The following is a 15,000-nucleotide window of genomic DNA, read 5'->3' as shown; positions in this document are numbered from 1 at the left end:
GTAACCATAAACTTTTATAGTCTGGTTAATGCAGTTAAGTGAGAATTACTCATAAACGTGGATGGCAATAAACAACAAAGATCCGAGTGACGTCAACTTCATTTTATCTATAGAATGATTCATAGGATTATGAGCATGGATGATCTTTATTGGCGACCAGCATATTATAATATTTAGACTATAAAATAAGATGTCATTACTCTGACACCGGAAGATGAATTACACAATGTGTATATCCAGTCCTCCGAAAGAATGGCTTTACACTTCCATTGAAATAGGAACCAGTTTGTTTTTTAGATCAAACGTTTCTTCCCTCTTGTTGTTGACTTCACAATGGGAGCGATCTATATTCATGTTTTCGTCCAACCAGGTCACCAATCACATGATTTGTTGCTGTCCAACAATTGGATATTTCAAAACAAATGTAAACACGCTGCTTTGTTTACAAAAGTTATAAACATACTCATTTGTCAAGCTGAACCAAACGACCAATCGTGATGATAGATATTTAAAAAGCTGTGAACACTTTTCACAAAGTAGGTCACTTTGAGCATATTTTGCAATGTGACCAATGACCTTAAGCACATGGAAAGTTATATAAAATGCCCACTCACAAGGAGTCGCTGCGATTTTAGTCGCAATATTATACGTCTTGTATTCAGTTCCGTGAGAGTGACATGGATGCAAATTGGCAAACGGCGCCAATCTCAAGTGTGTGAGTGTGTTACACACTAAAAGGCGAGGTACGTGAATGCTTGCAAATTGCATGTTCGTTTGAACACAGACGTGCGGTTGACATGCACTTAACAAACAGGACATACTACAGAGTGTGTAAAGAAAAACCAAACAAACCTCAAACTCAAACGAGAGGCCATGGGGTGTTCTCTCGCGGCCTTCAACGATGGCTACGGTTATATAGATAGTTCGAAGATGACGCACTCAGGCCTTTGTTATTGTTTTTGCCATCCGCGTTTGTGAGTTGTTCTCACTAAACTGTATTAATCAGACTATAAAAGTTCATGGTTACACAGAGTTTGTGTGTTGGTCCGTTATACTTCCGGATGGCAATGTTGTGAACTCCTTGGCCAAGCGCATTCTATCTATACACCATGAGACTGTGTATATATTATTATTGTGAATATCAGCTGATCCCGATACGACTTTTGAAGTGTTATATAAACGTTTTTTAACACACAAAACTCAATGGGAGCGATCTATATTCATGTTTTCGTTCAACCGATTCATCAATCACATGATTTGTTGATGTCCAACATTGGATATTTCTTTTTAAACGTAAACACGTTGCTTTGTTTATGAAAGTTGTAAACATACCCATGTGTAAAGCTGAACAAAATGACCAGTCGTGATGTTAGTATTTCAAGAATGTGAACACTTTTCACTAAGTGGGTCACTTTGAGCAAATTTTGCAATGTGACCTATGACACATAGAAAGGGAATATAGACAGTTCGAGGATGACGTCACCCAGGTCTTTGTTATTGTTTTCTGCCATCCGCGTTTATGAGTAATTCTCACTAAACAGTATTAACCAAACTATAAACGTTTAACCTTATACATAGTTTTGTGTGTTGGTCCGTTATACTTCCGGATGGCAATGTTATGAGCTTCTTAGCCAAGCGCATACTATCTATAGATGGAATGCGCTTGGCCAAGGAGTTCACAACATTGCCATCCGGAAGTATAACGGACCAACACACAAACTCTGTGTAACCATGAACTTTTATAGTCTGGTTAATACAGTTTAGTGAGAACAACTCACAAACGCGGATGGCAAAAACAATAACAAAGGCCTGAGTGACGTCATCTTCGAACTATCTTTTTACAGTGCCCATTCAACAAGGTATGGTTGGGAATAGCTCGATAGTAAAGCACTTATATCACGCACAGTACAAATCAACAAAGATGCCCTCACCTCGTCACTCTCTGACTGATCCACATTTCCATTGTGATCATCGTCCAGCATCCTATGCAACATCCGGATGGACTCCATCCCAAGGAGGTCCTTCTCACAATCTTCCTTGCCATCCCCTGGACACGACAAATCTGCAACATACATTAGAAGTAAAAAAAGATTATATATTTAAAAAAAAAAAAAGGAACGACCTGGATCTGACAAAAATACCAAAACAGAAAAAAAGGAAGATAAGAAAGATAGAAAGAACGTAAGAAAGAAAAGAAAGAGAGAAAAAAAAAGAAAGTAAGAAAACATTTCGATGGTTTTGACAGATCTGACAACTTTAATTTTTTTTTTAATCGTAATTTTTATGAGATCAAAAATAATAGTACTATAAATAACTTTATAGTTAAACTATTTAAACTTGAGCTTTTATATAGTGCAATATCTACTAAACGTGCTCAAAGGTCTTACGAAGGTCCCTGACCAACAACAAGAGTTAACATGTGGGACTATAATAATATATGACACCTCTGAAGCGATATTACATTTTTTATTTTCGGATAGAGACAACGCTGTTAAAGGCCAGGTACTCATTTTACACTTGAGGGTCCCTGATCAACAGCAACACGCAACATGTAGAACGAGACATGACGCCTGTTAGGCGATATGATATTACAGTTTTGTTTTTTTTTCAACAGAGACAACGCTGCTAACCGCCAGGTATTCATTTTACACCTGAACCCAGGACCTTCAGATACGACAAGACCACATAGCCGCACCAAAAAATAAAAAAATAAAAATAAAAAAAAAAAAAAAAATAAAAAAATAAAAAAAAAACAAGAGAAAATTTAAAAAAAATAAAAATAATAATTAAAAAAAAAAAAAATTAAAAAAAAATAAAACGTAATAGTTCAAGACTTTCTTTTTTTTTTTTTCTCTCCGGAAGGCATCCGGTTTTACAACTTTGTTTCCTTGAGCAAGAAAAATAACCCCTATTATTCGTCTTGCGGTGCAACACTGCGGCTGACGCCTGAGTCGTTTTTTCCTTGGGATGAAGAGAGGGATTTTTTTTCTTTTCTTTTTGTGGGTGTGTATATATAATAGAGTTCCAGTGGGCGACTAACGACGTCACACTTGCGATTGACTTTACAAGTGTTTTCTCCCTTTTAATATTATAACAAGAAATGAAGTGAGTAGGAAAGTTGCCAGGACGCAATACTCTTCAAAAGTTGTAACGTCACTTCCTTCCTAATCACGCATGGTAACTTAGTAACACTGGCTCTAAACTATCGGAACAATGGCGGACGCCAGTATGAAATATTTCTCCGGCGAGCATAAAAGCGTATCCAGAGGGAAAAAAACATAAATTTGATCATGTTTTGACTTTTACACATTCTGATCACAAGACATAAGAAAAGTTCTGGCCAGCATGAAGAATAAAAAGTAATGATTTTCTTTGTTTAGAACCAAGATGGCTGCCGTTGCCGGGCAGCGTGACATCAGACTACTGAATCCAATTGAGTATAAAAATTTCGCGGGGGCGGCGATGGGGGCACGAACCCGCGACCTTACTGGTACGACAACAACTCCGCCTGGCCTGGCAGAGCGTGGCGCTCTACCGTATGATCTATCCAATAATATTATAACGGTGACCAGTCATAAAGCTATCAATGATTTACGGTTTATACCGCCAGCAGACAAGGGGGAAATCCAAGGAAAGACCTTATCCTGGCCAATGCAAATTGGGAGCACCAATATTAATCATTTAGAAGGGGGGTTCGACAATACTCGAACATGGCATCAAGCCACAGTACAATTTGCAACTAAACAAGAGGAACAAAAAAAAAAAAAAAAAAACAACCCCAAAAAACAAACAATTGTTGGTTTTTAAAAAGCGCAATATCACGAAATGTAATGTGCTCAAAGAGACTTACGAAGGATCCAAAGCCAACAACAACACTAAACAAATAGGACGAGACACGACGCCTGTAAGGCGCAATCAAAATCCTGTTGTTGTTTTTTCATTGCCTCTGTTTCTGGTCAGTAACTCGATTTAATAAATAAATAAATAAATAAGAACATTTCTATAGCATATTGCCACAGATTTACCGTGCTCAATGCATATCACAATATTTCATTTCTTCCCCCAACAAACCCCATATGGAACTATAATATTTCCATTTCATTCAGCACCATGCACAGTACAATCGCCTGTTAGGCGTCCTTATTGTACTAACACTCTTGCAATATCCGTCACTGACCATGCACACATTCAAACCCGAGTCGAGAGGGGTAATGCGTGTAAAGTGCCTTCTTACCCATGGACGCAACTGGGATGGTGAGAGAATGTGAGTAAAGAGCCTTTTCCAAAGAGTCAATTTTGCGCTGCCACAGCGCCGGGAATCGAACAAGTGTCCGACCAAAGAGCAAATAGTACATTGTGACAACTGAGGTTAAACGTGCTCAAGGCGCTTTACATATTGAACGAGACATGACGACGCCTGTTAGGTGATATTACAAATTAGCTAACGCTATTAATGGCCAGGTAATCATTTTACACCTGAGTACGGTGAGAGAATCTGAGCAAAGAGTTTTTTTCCAAGGACTCAACTACGCGCCGAGCGAGGCTCGAACTTAGGACCTTCCGATCCGTTAGCGAGCGTCATACCTTGGAAAAGGCTCTTTACTCACATTCTCTCACCGTAATCAGGTGTAAAATTAATGAGTACCTGGTCGTTGACAGCTTTGTCTCTGTCGGAAAAAAAAAATCAATATCGTCTAACAGGCGCCATGTCATGTCTTGTTCTATATTATGCTATGTACTGTTGTTAGCCAGGGATCCTTTGTAAAGCGCTTTGAGTACGTTTAGTGGATATTGCGCGATATTAAAGCTTAATTTTATTCCTTTTAATTCCAAATGCACTACTCATGCTTTGATATAGCTCGGAATAATAATAATAATAATAATAATAATAATAATAATAATAATAAAAATAATAATAATAATAATAATAATAATATAATAATAATAATAATAATAATATAATAATAATAATAATAATAATAATAATAATAATAATAATAATAATAATAATATAATAATAATAATAATAATAATAATAATAATAATAATAATAATAATAATAATAAATAATAATAATAAATAATAATAATAATAAATAATAATAATAAATAATAATAATAATAATATAAAAAATAATAATAATAATAATAATAATATAATATAATAATAATAATAATAATAATAATAATAATATAATAATAATAATAATAATAATACACTTTAATTATACTTTTCGGAAATTGTACAACAGACGTGGCAAAGAAAAAAGATGGATTAAAATATTGACATTAAAAATACACAGAAACCAGCATTAAATGACCTATAACAATACATCAAAATAAATTAAATAAGAATGTATCTATTACATGCAATATAGTGGATTTTTATATAGGTATAAAGATATAGATAATATGTAGTCTTTATAGAATAAAGATAAATTTGATTATTGATTTAAGAATATATTTGGAATCACAATCGAAAATATTTGACTGCAGATGTTTGGAAAATAAATAATAATAATAATAAATAACACTGTTATGGGAGTGTGGGTCACCTAACTTGAGGACAAATTGATCACCGCTATGAAAAGATTAAAGGGGGTCAAGGCGGGTTACTCTTTGACTCTTTGATCGGTAGGACAAAAGAACGACTAACGTTGAGTAGTCTTCTTACAGTTCATACTGCTGTACTCCGAGAAAACACGTACTCAAAATTTTGGGCAGAAAACTCGTCCTTCTTATCATATCGATCGATTAAAAAAAATAATTATCATCATGCCAAAATAAAAACTGAAAAAAAAAAGGGGGGGGGGGGCATACGCAAGTCTTGACGGAAGTCCTAACTTTAAAAGTTGTTGTTTTTTGGGGGTTTTTTTTTTGGCAAGAAAAGGTCCATATTAATCGATCAAGATTTAAAGGGATGAGTTTTCTGGCCCAAATTGTATATACTAGTTTGTTCACAGTAGATCAAATTACCTATCGCCGGAAACCTTGGAACCAGGCCAAAGCGTCTACTCTTCGAGTGTCCAACAAAATATATTATTATTATTATTATTATTATTATTATTATTATTATTATTATTATAGAGATAAGACTTGTGATCTGTGCGCGGCTTATGCGATACCATTGTCAAGGTCATTGTACGATTATGATAATAAATAAATAAATAAATGGATAAAGGTGATTAAAATATATATTTATGTATACTGAATTTTGTGTGCTTTTAATGTACAAAGAATTAATTTAAAAATTAACAAATAACAAATATTATAAAACACACACACACACACACACACACACACACGAAAGAAATAAATTAATAAAATAAGTAAATAAATCTAGGGAATAACTATATCGAAAATGGAGCACAAAAGTTTTATATATTATAATTAGCTTGAAAAAAAAAGCAACTAAAAAAAAAAAGAAGAAAAATAGATAGAACGACCGGCCTTCGTGAATGACCTCCCGAAAAGCCACCATGGGATATGGTAATATCTCTATGATTGACTAGGATACCATCGTCTTGTCCAATACTGATTACACGTACACCAATTAGTCTTAGTGTGGCAAGCCTCTGCCCCTATTAGTGTGTCAAGCCTCTGCCCCAATGCGATCATTGATCACCACACCGTTACTAATTAACCAGGAAACTGACGTGCTCTGGAAAAACACGTCTTTTATAAATTTGGCCAGAAAACTCGTCCTTACAATAAATATCGATCGTGTTATAAATGACCCTCATTTTGGGAGAAAAACAAAAACAAAAAACAACTCATAACTGGGGCTTTAGAGAAAACTTTGTGAAGCTCCAGGTTTGAGAGTTTTTTTGCCATTACGAGTGTCGCTTAAATCGATGGATATAATTTGAATGATGTGATTTTCTGGCCAATTTTGTAAAATACGTGTTTTTCCAGAGTACGACCGTTTTACATTGTTAACTCACTCAACCCTAACACCGACTATATCCGTAGTTTACCCGAATTACTTTTACCCCAAAACTATTTATTACATTTTTCTGAGATAAATTATAGACATAGTATCAAAGCTAATGATTTTTTATTTTATTTTTACATATAAATGGTAACTGAATAAAACTATCTAGGCACACGCTCATTTTTAATACATTTTTATTCCAATTTTGAAAAGTAGCAAAAATCTCTAGGGTTGAGGGAGTTAAAACTCCAGTCATCGAAAGGATAGTGACATAGTAGTACCGGCGTAATGGCTTCCTGATGCACCGCGCACATTACGTAAGTTCAGAAATGGCAAAGTTCGAGATGTGACCCGTCGCCCTAGCTGGTATCATGTCAGAGTGAACAAAAATGCCGAATAGTCGGTATTGAGCTAAATTCTGACCCTTCGTCTCAAAACGGTATTAAGTCGGCTTGGTAAAGATGTTGAAAATTGAATTTATAGCCAGAAATATCAGACTTGTTATTGAGTTTATACGATTTATTGAGGAGAATGGATACCCTATTTTAGGGTGCTAATGCCAACAATTTATATTTTTGACCAGTTTTAACATTAAATTTGGCTTTTAAGCATCTGGTTTGTTCCGACATAATACCGTTTTGAGACGATGGGTCACAATTGACAAGAAATGTCCAATTTTAGTTTGAGTCACGTATTTACAATTTTGGCCAGAAACCTCGTCATTCAAATGATATCGATCCAGATAAAAGAAGACCCTCATCTAGGCACAACTAAGGCGCATAGTTAGTTGAGTCATTGAAAAAGGTTCTTTACTCACACTCTCTCACCGTACTCAGGTGTAAAATGAGTACCTGGTGTCTTTGTTCGAAAAATTGTAATATCGCCTAACAGGCGGCATGTCCCGTCCTATAAGTTAAATGTTGCTGTTGATTGACCAGGGACCCCTTGTAAAGCGCGTTGAGCACATTTAGTGGATGTTGCGCGATATAAAGCTCAATTTATTTATGTATTATTTTTACCCGGGGCTTTATTTGGTTAAAATGTCCCTCATCTTGGTTTGAATCATGTCATGGATTGAATCCTTTTTTTTCTCTCTCTTTTTTTTTTAAAGTATTCAAGCCACGCTACATTTATACCGTTTAGAGGTGACAGGTCACGAATGTATGTCAGGATCCGAAGTAATGTAATTATGTAACGGTAGGGGCTTTTCCATAGTTACAGTTAATGAAGTCATCCGGAGTGTAACGATAATATAATGATGTGGGGTTCTGCAATGACTGCAATCAGTAACGCCAGCCAGAGTGCAAATAACGTTATGGGCTTGGCTAAGTAACTCACAACATTGTCATCCGGAAGTATAACGGACCAACACAAAAAAAACCTTGTAACCTTGAACGTTAATAGTCTGGTTAATACAGTTATGTGAGCATTAACTCACAAACGCGGATGTCAAAAAGCAATAACAAAGGCCTGAGTGACGTCAACATCATACCATCTATAGTTATAGAGCTGCCTATTTGACATGTCAAAAAAATAGTAGTTTCCAAAGGGGGGGGGGGGGGGGGATGGAAATGACACGATAAATAGCATCATAACTCAATTATTTTCCTCGGCATCATCAAAATATGCTCCAAAGTCCTAAATGCAGTTTCTAAGCAACCAAATTTTCCTTTTCACTAAGATTTATTGGAACAAAAACGTCTATGCAGTTCTCTAGCTGGAGCTAAAAATTCGTAATTCTACGAATTTTTCCTAGTACTTGGCAGGTCTGTAGCTTCAATTAGTACCAGTGCTGCCAAAGTCAATGGAAGTAGTAACTAACTAAAACCTTCGCGGCGGCGATGGGGGCTCGCTCGAATCCTCGACCTTACTGGTACGACAACTCATACGGGGAGAGTCCAGTAAGGTCGCGGGTTCGAACCCCCATCGCCCGCCGCGAAGTTTTTATTCTCAGTTGTCTTCTGGCACTTTCCTACTCAACTTTAATTCTTGTTTGTTATCAACATAAGGGCCTGCTCCACTCACTTTTCTGAATGGGCATGATCTATATTACATTTCCATGTGCTCGAGGCTAGGACTTCATATACTCTATAGATGTCGCTGGCTCGAGGTCATTTGTCACATTGGAACATGTGCTCAAAGTGACCCACATAGTGAAAAGTGTTCACAGTTTTTGAAATATCTAACATCACGATTGGTCATTTTGTTCAGCTTGACACATGGGTATGCTTACAATTTTCATAAACAAAGCAGCGTGTTTCCATTTCTGAAGAAATACCCAATCGTTGGACAGCAACAAATCATGTAATTGATGCATAGCCCTACTACGAGTAGTACGCCATGAATTGATGACTTGGTTGGACGAAAACATGAATATAGATCGCTCCCATCAGGAAGAGGTAACGATGACTAATACACGGCATGCGGGTGGACAAGCGAGGAATTTGACCTACATTCGTAATTAGTATCTGTGTCATCTTCACCTATGATGACTCATACTACATACAGATCATTTGTAGTTCAAAGGTGATGGTGATCGGTGACAGATGATGATGATGATGATGATGATGATGATGATGATGATGCTGATGATAATGACGACGACGACGACGACAACGACGACGATGATGATGGTGTGGTGGTGATGATGATGTTCATTTACGACGACATTAAATAAGTAAGACAGGTATTCATACAAAATGTTTTATCACTAGATATCCAGTTTTTGGTGGTTTCTGACATTTTTTTCTTTCTTTCTTTTTTTAAAATGATATATATATATTTTTTAAAAGCCACTTTTGCATAGCCAGTTGCATATCTATCCACCTATGGACCACAGACCAGAGAGAGGGGGGCCATCTATGCACAACCTACTCTACATGCTTATTGACTAAAACTAAAAGCTTACCACCTACCAGTAACACTCTCTGCAAATGACTCGAGGATACTTTTACCTATAAAAAATTAGGATTTAAAATTTTGGCCAGAAAACTCGCCCTACAAATTTAAATCGATTAAAATGACCCTCATTTTGCTTTAAGAAAGACTTTGCCAAGTCCCAGGTTTGAGAGGGTTTTTTGGTTTGTTTTTTTGTTTTTGTTTTTGTTTTTGTTTTTTTTTGTTTTTTTTTTTTGGGGGGGGGGTTGGCCCAGATGAGAGTCATTTTTAAATCGATCGATATTTGAAGGACGAGTTGACTTTTCTGGCCAAATCTTTAAATACGTGTTTTTCCAGAGTCCGGCAGTGTTAGCTGGTTAAGTATTAGTTGCTAGAAGAAACCAATGATAATAATATAACATGTAATAGGCAGCGATGGCACGGGCAGAGTCATTCACCTTTGGGTTTGGATGGGTCGAGGCCTCCCCAATTTCCAAGTCATGAAGATTCTAAGATTGGATTTTTCGATGGATACCAATTTTTTTTATTTATTATTATATTTTTTTTTTTTTTTTTTTTTTGGTTAATGCTTAATTCCGTACATTCCTGGAATCTCCCATAGTTCAGTTGGTAAAGCAATCGCCCCAGAAACGAAGGGAGGGAATTCGGTCGATCTCAGGTGCTATTCTTTTTTTTCTTCTTTTGGACCCCTTTGTCCAACCACCAAGAAAATTAATAGAAAGAAATCGGAATAAAATTGGACTGGCGATTTACATACACAGACACGACACACGACACAAACACACACACAGAGAGAGAGAGAGAGAGAGAGAGAGAGAGAGAGAGAGAGAGAGAAAGAGAGAGAGAGAGAGAGAGAGAGAGGAGAGGAAGAAAGAGAGAGAGAGAGAGAGAGAGAGAGAGAGAGAGAGAGAGAGAGAGAGAGAGAGAGAGAGAGAGAGAGCAGCACGACAGAAACGATTCTTTCCCAAGAGGAAAATTGTCTTCAGAGGATATTTCAAAGAAGACTGGCACAACCCATCCGCCAGCAGCAGTACTGCGCCGCAAATTGTCCTAAGGAGAGTTGTTACCCTGATGGCATACTCTCCAAAATACGTGCAGAAAATTTTAGATATACTGGTGTGCAAAAGTGAAGAGATGGGGCCTGAAACAAAGTGTTGTGTTGAGAAAACCGATTGCATGGTGGTTTCAAAGGATGACAACAACACGACCTTCCACTTGTCAAGTAAAGGAGAGACCATCAAAACAAGTAAAGAAATTTATATATTTAGGCACTACCATTACCCATCATGACGCACGTGACATAAAGGATATAAAACAAAGAATAGCAATAGCAAAAACGTGTTCCATAAAATACGACCATTTGTGTCAGAATGAAAGTACTAGAAACTAGTGCGGGGCGGTCCTTGGCAAGCTTAAGGACCACGGTCCTACGGTCCTTGGGAAATGAAGACCGCAAGGACCGGTCTCTAGACCGGTCCGTTCATTCTTGAACCGATAAAGACCGCTACACGATGAAAACCGTGGCCTACAGGAGTAAAACACACGGAGTAGTCACACTAATTTCAAATTGTAACCTAATTAGAGAAGAGGGGTGATGCCTTCTTTATTTGCTCACCGTACTTCATTGTTACTTCGATAATTTAATAAAATTTGAAATTTATCCCCATTAACGGAGATAATGGCATCGCCCAAGGCGTTGATCGAGTTGTTCGTGGCGTTGATACACACACGCAACTCCTACCCCCCCCCCCCCCCCCCCCCCCCCCCCCACACACACACATTAGAGGGCAGCGAGCATTGAAGAGTAAGAGAGAGACGTGAAGTTATAATAAGAGGGGTGGATGAGGTGATAAGAGGGGTCGATGGTGACTTTTCGCCAGATCTAACAAACTCAGCTACCCATTCATTGCTGAGTAGACAGGGATTCAGAAAAAAATCGACTGCACCCGGGATCGATCTCTGGCCCTTTGCGTATAAAGAGAGTGCTCTATCAACTGAGCTATCGGGGTCCCCAAATATTCTATTGGACCTTTTAAAAATACAGACGTTATAACTGTTTTTTTTTTGGACGGAAGAAACTAATGAAACTCATATTACTTGATTAGTTAAAACACCAAACGAAATTTTAATATTATTGTATTATTTTAAATGACAACAATGCGATAGAAAGGAGTGGCGACAAGAGATGGACAAAAGAAAACAAAAAATCAGACTTGCAACTTGCTAGGTTCGACACACACACACACACACACACACACACACACACACACATCTTTAGTAGTCACATACATTTCAAACAATAACCCATTAGAGAAGAGGGGTCATGCCTTCATCATAGATCATTGTCATTGCGATCATTATGGTGTAGTAAATTTTGAAATTTACCCCGTATAATGGAATCGTCCAAGGCGTGCGCCTCCTGTTCCCCCCATCTCACACACGAAAGGGCGGTTTGCGGAGTGGAGGGAGGTGGTCGTCTGCCTCTATGGTCGTCTGTGTCGTTTAGTGTATGGCAAAGGGGGGTGGGTGCGATTAATTAAGTGGGATGGGTGGTGATTGGTGGAAGATAGGCAAAGGACCGAGGCAACGAATCGCTGGGGAAGTAGTATGGCGCCAGACCGTTGAAAGGTGATAAGAAGTGAGGACCGCCGGCGGTCTTCCTCTTTGGGACTGGACCACGGTTCACAGCTAAAAGACCGTGGGACCGGTCCTCGGTCCGGTCCTCAGCGCGGCACTACTAGAAACATATGTTATAAGTACCCTTTTATACGATTGTGAAACGTGGACGCTTGGCAAAGAATGTACGGGGAGGTTAGAGGCATTTGAGATGTGGATGTATAGAAGAATGTTGAGGCTATCATGGACATACAGGTATACGAACGAAGAAGTGTTGGAGAAGGTGAGAAAGGGAAGAATGTTGATCGATACCATCAGAAAGAGGCAGTTACGGTTTCTGGGACATGTGAGGAGAAGAGACGGAATAGAAAAGTTGGTAACATCTGGGATGATCGAAAGAAAGAGAGCTAGAGGAAGACAAAGAATGACATCTAAATAACCAAAGAATGGCCAAATGTGATTTAAAAAGTAACACATATTTCATTCCATGCGCACCGCAGAGGATCCTGATTCGTGGAGACAGCTGACCAGCAACGTGTACAAGCCACGATGGATGATAATGATGATGATGAGGTAAGTGGCTTGCTCAAAGCATCGAGAACGGCGGGGAGACGAACTCGGTTCTTTTCCGATACAAAGCAAAGACAATATCGCTAAGCCATGCCACCCCATTTTTATTCATTCTGTGCGACCCGTCACCGACAAAAGGTATTCATTCGGCTCCCAGAATATTTTTTTTTTTAAATCTAAACCAGTGCTTGTTCCTTGGGGAAAAAACTGTTTTTGTTGTTGCGTAACCTTTACGTGAGTGGAGAGAAACGCGAACTGCAAAAATATGAACTTTTACTGTTACTAATTAACCTTCCAGTCACCTATACCGCAATGTTATCACATCTGTCAGTCCCTGATGCATACAAAAAATGGAGTCACTCACACTTTTTTAATGATTTTTTATTTCTTTGCTTTACAAAATTGAAATGCAGGGCCTACATTATTTCAACTGTGCAGCTATGTGGTCTTGTGACCAGAAAGTCCAGCTGCACATATTTGAGTCTTCAGAAAAGGCTCTTTTACTCACCTTCTTTCACCGTATTCAGGCGTAAAATCAATTCCTGGTCGTTAACAGCGTTGTCTCTGTTCGAAAAAAAATGTAATATCGCCTACTAACAGGCGTCATGTCCCGTCCTAAATGTTAAAAGTTGCTGTTGACCAGGAGACCCTTGTAAAGCAATTTGAGCACGTTTAGTGGATATTGCTGTTAAAGGGCCAGGAACTCATTTTACACCTGAGTATGGTGAGAGAATGTGAGTAAAGAGCATTTTCCAAGGACTCAACTATGCGACGAGCGCGAGGCTCGAACCCAGGACCTTCCGATCCGAAAGCGAGTGTCATACCACTAGACCACATAGCCGCACTAAACCATTAACATCAAAACAACACTTTTTTTGCTTCATCTTCTGCTACAGTTGCTACAACTGCTACTATTTTTTTGATTTTAAATTGAGATTTTATATAGAGCAAGATCCACTAAACGTGCTCAAAGCGCTTTACAAAGGGTACTTTAATAACAGCAACACGTAACACACGTAGAGCGAGGCACGGCGCCTGTTATTCGATATTATTACAATTTTTTTTCCCGACAGAGACAACGCTATTAACTACCAGGTACGCATTTTACACCTCAGTACAGTGAGAGAATGTGAGTAAAGATGCTTATCCAAGGAGGCTCGAACTCAGGACCTTCCGATCCGAAAATGTGGGTCAAACCACAACCACACGACCACAGTATACCGCACGATTAATACGAAAGCAATGCCAAACATTAAATTTTACTAATACTTCCTATTTACTTTGCAGGTACACAGATACATACCAACAACAAAATAACACAATGACTAGATACCTTTGCGCTTAATCAACACATTCAATTTTTACTAATTGAAACAGGCTGTTTTCCGTTTCCAAAAGAACGTACAACATTCACCAGTCGTAAGATAGCGTCCAAATACAATTAATTAACTTATCTACCTGGACAAAAACTCATAAATAGCATTCAATCAAAACTCGATTGCTTGTCTGAAATAAATAACATCGATAAGGAGTTTCGATACACACCCTTCAATAAAAAAAGTCTTCATGGAAGTCCCGGGTTTGAGAGTTTTTGACAAGATGAAGGTCATTTAAATCGATGGATATTTGTATGACGAATTTTCTGGCAAAATTTTAGAAAATTAAATGTACTTATATATATATATATATATATATATATATATATATATATATATATATATATATATATATATATATATATTTATGAGTGTTGGTGGGTACTCGTAGGTACGAAAGAGCTCGATATTGATGGTTAGAGCTAATATAAAATATAAATGGGATCACTCACTGTGGCAAAAACATATGTCTATATATATAAAAATTATTTTCAGAATAGACAAGTTGTACGACGTTTCGAAATTAAACAAAATCAACCCCAATCCGGTGTCGTCTCGTCTCGTATTTTGTCAAGATGAATTGGACTCGAAAGGAGAATTTAGAATC

The 15,000-nt window shown here is 37.7% G+C and overlaps 1 protein-coding gene across 2 annotated transcripts in view; it reads right to left on the bottom strand.

Annotated features, from left to right (window-relative positions):
• Positions 1–15,000, bottom strand: part of LOC144970472 (uncharacterized) — a 133,568-nt gene that overhangs the window by 100,926 nt on the left and 17,642 nt on the right. For both annotated transcript variants that reach the window (XM_078910155.1, XM_078910157.1), the window contains exon 2: positions 1,932–2,062. In XM_078910155.1, coding sequence (XP_078766281.1) covers positions 1,932–2,062 — 131 coding nt within the window. The remainder of the gene's footprint in view (positions 1–1,931; positions 2,063–15,000) is intronic.

Source organism: Berghia stephanieae, chromosome 4 (assembly GCF_034508935.2).
Source record: "Berghia stephanieae isolate SIO BIC M18660-M18661 chromosome 4, UCSD_Bste_1.3, whole genome shotgun sequence".
Classification (NCBI taxonomy): domain Eukaryota; kingdom Metazoa; phylum Mollusca; class Gastropoda; order Nudibranchia; family Aeolidiidae; genus Berghia; species Berghia stephanieae.
Note: the sequence above shows the minus strand (reverse complement) of the source record. Positions and strands in the feature narration are given on the sequence as shown.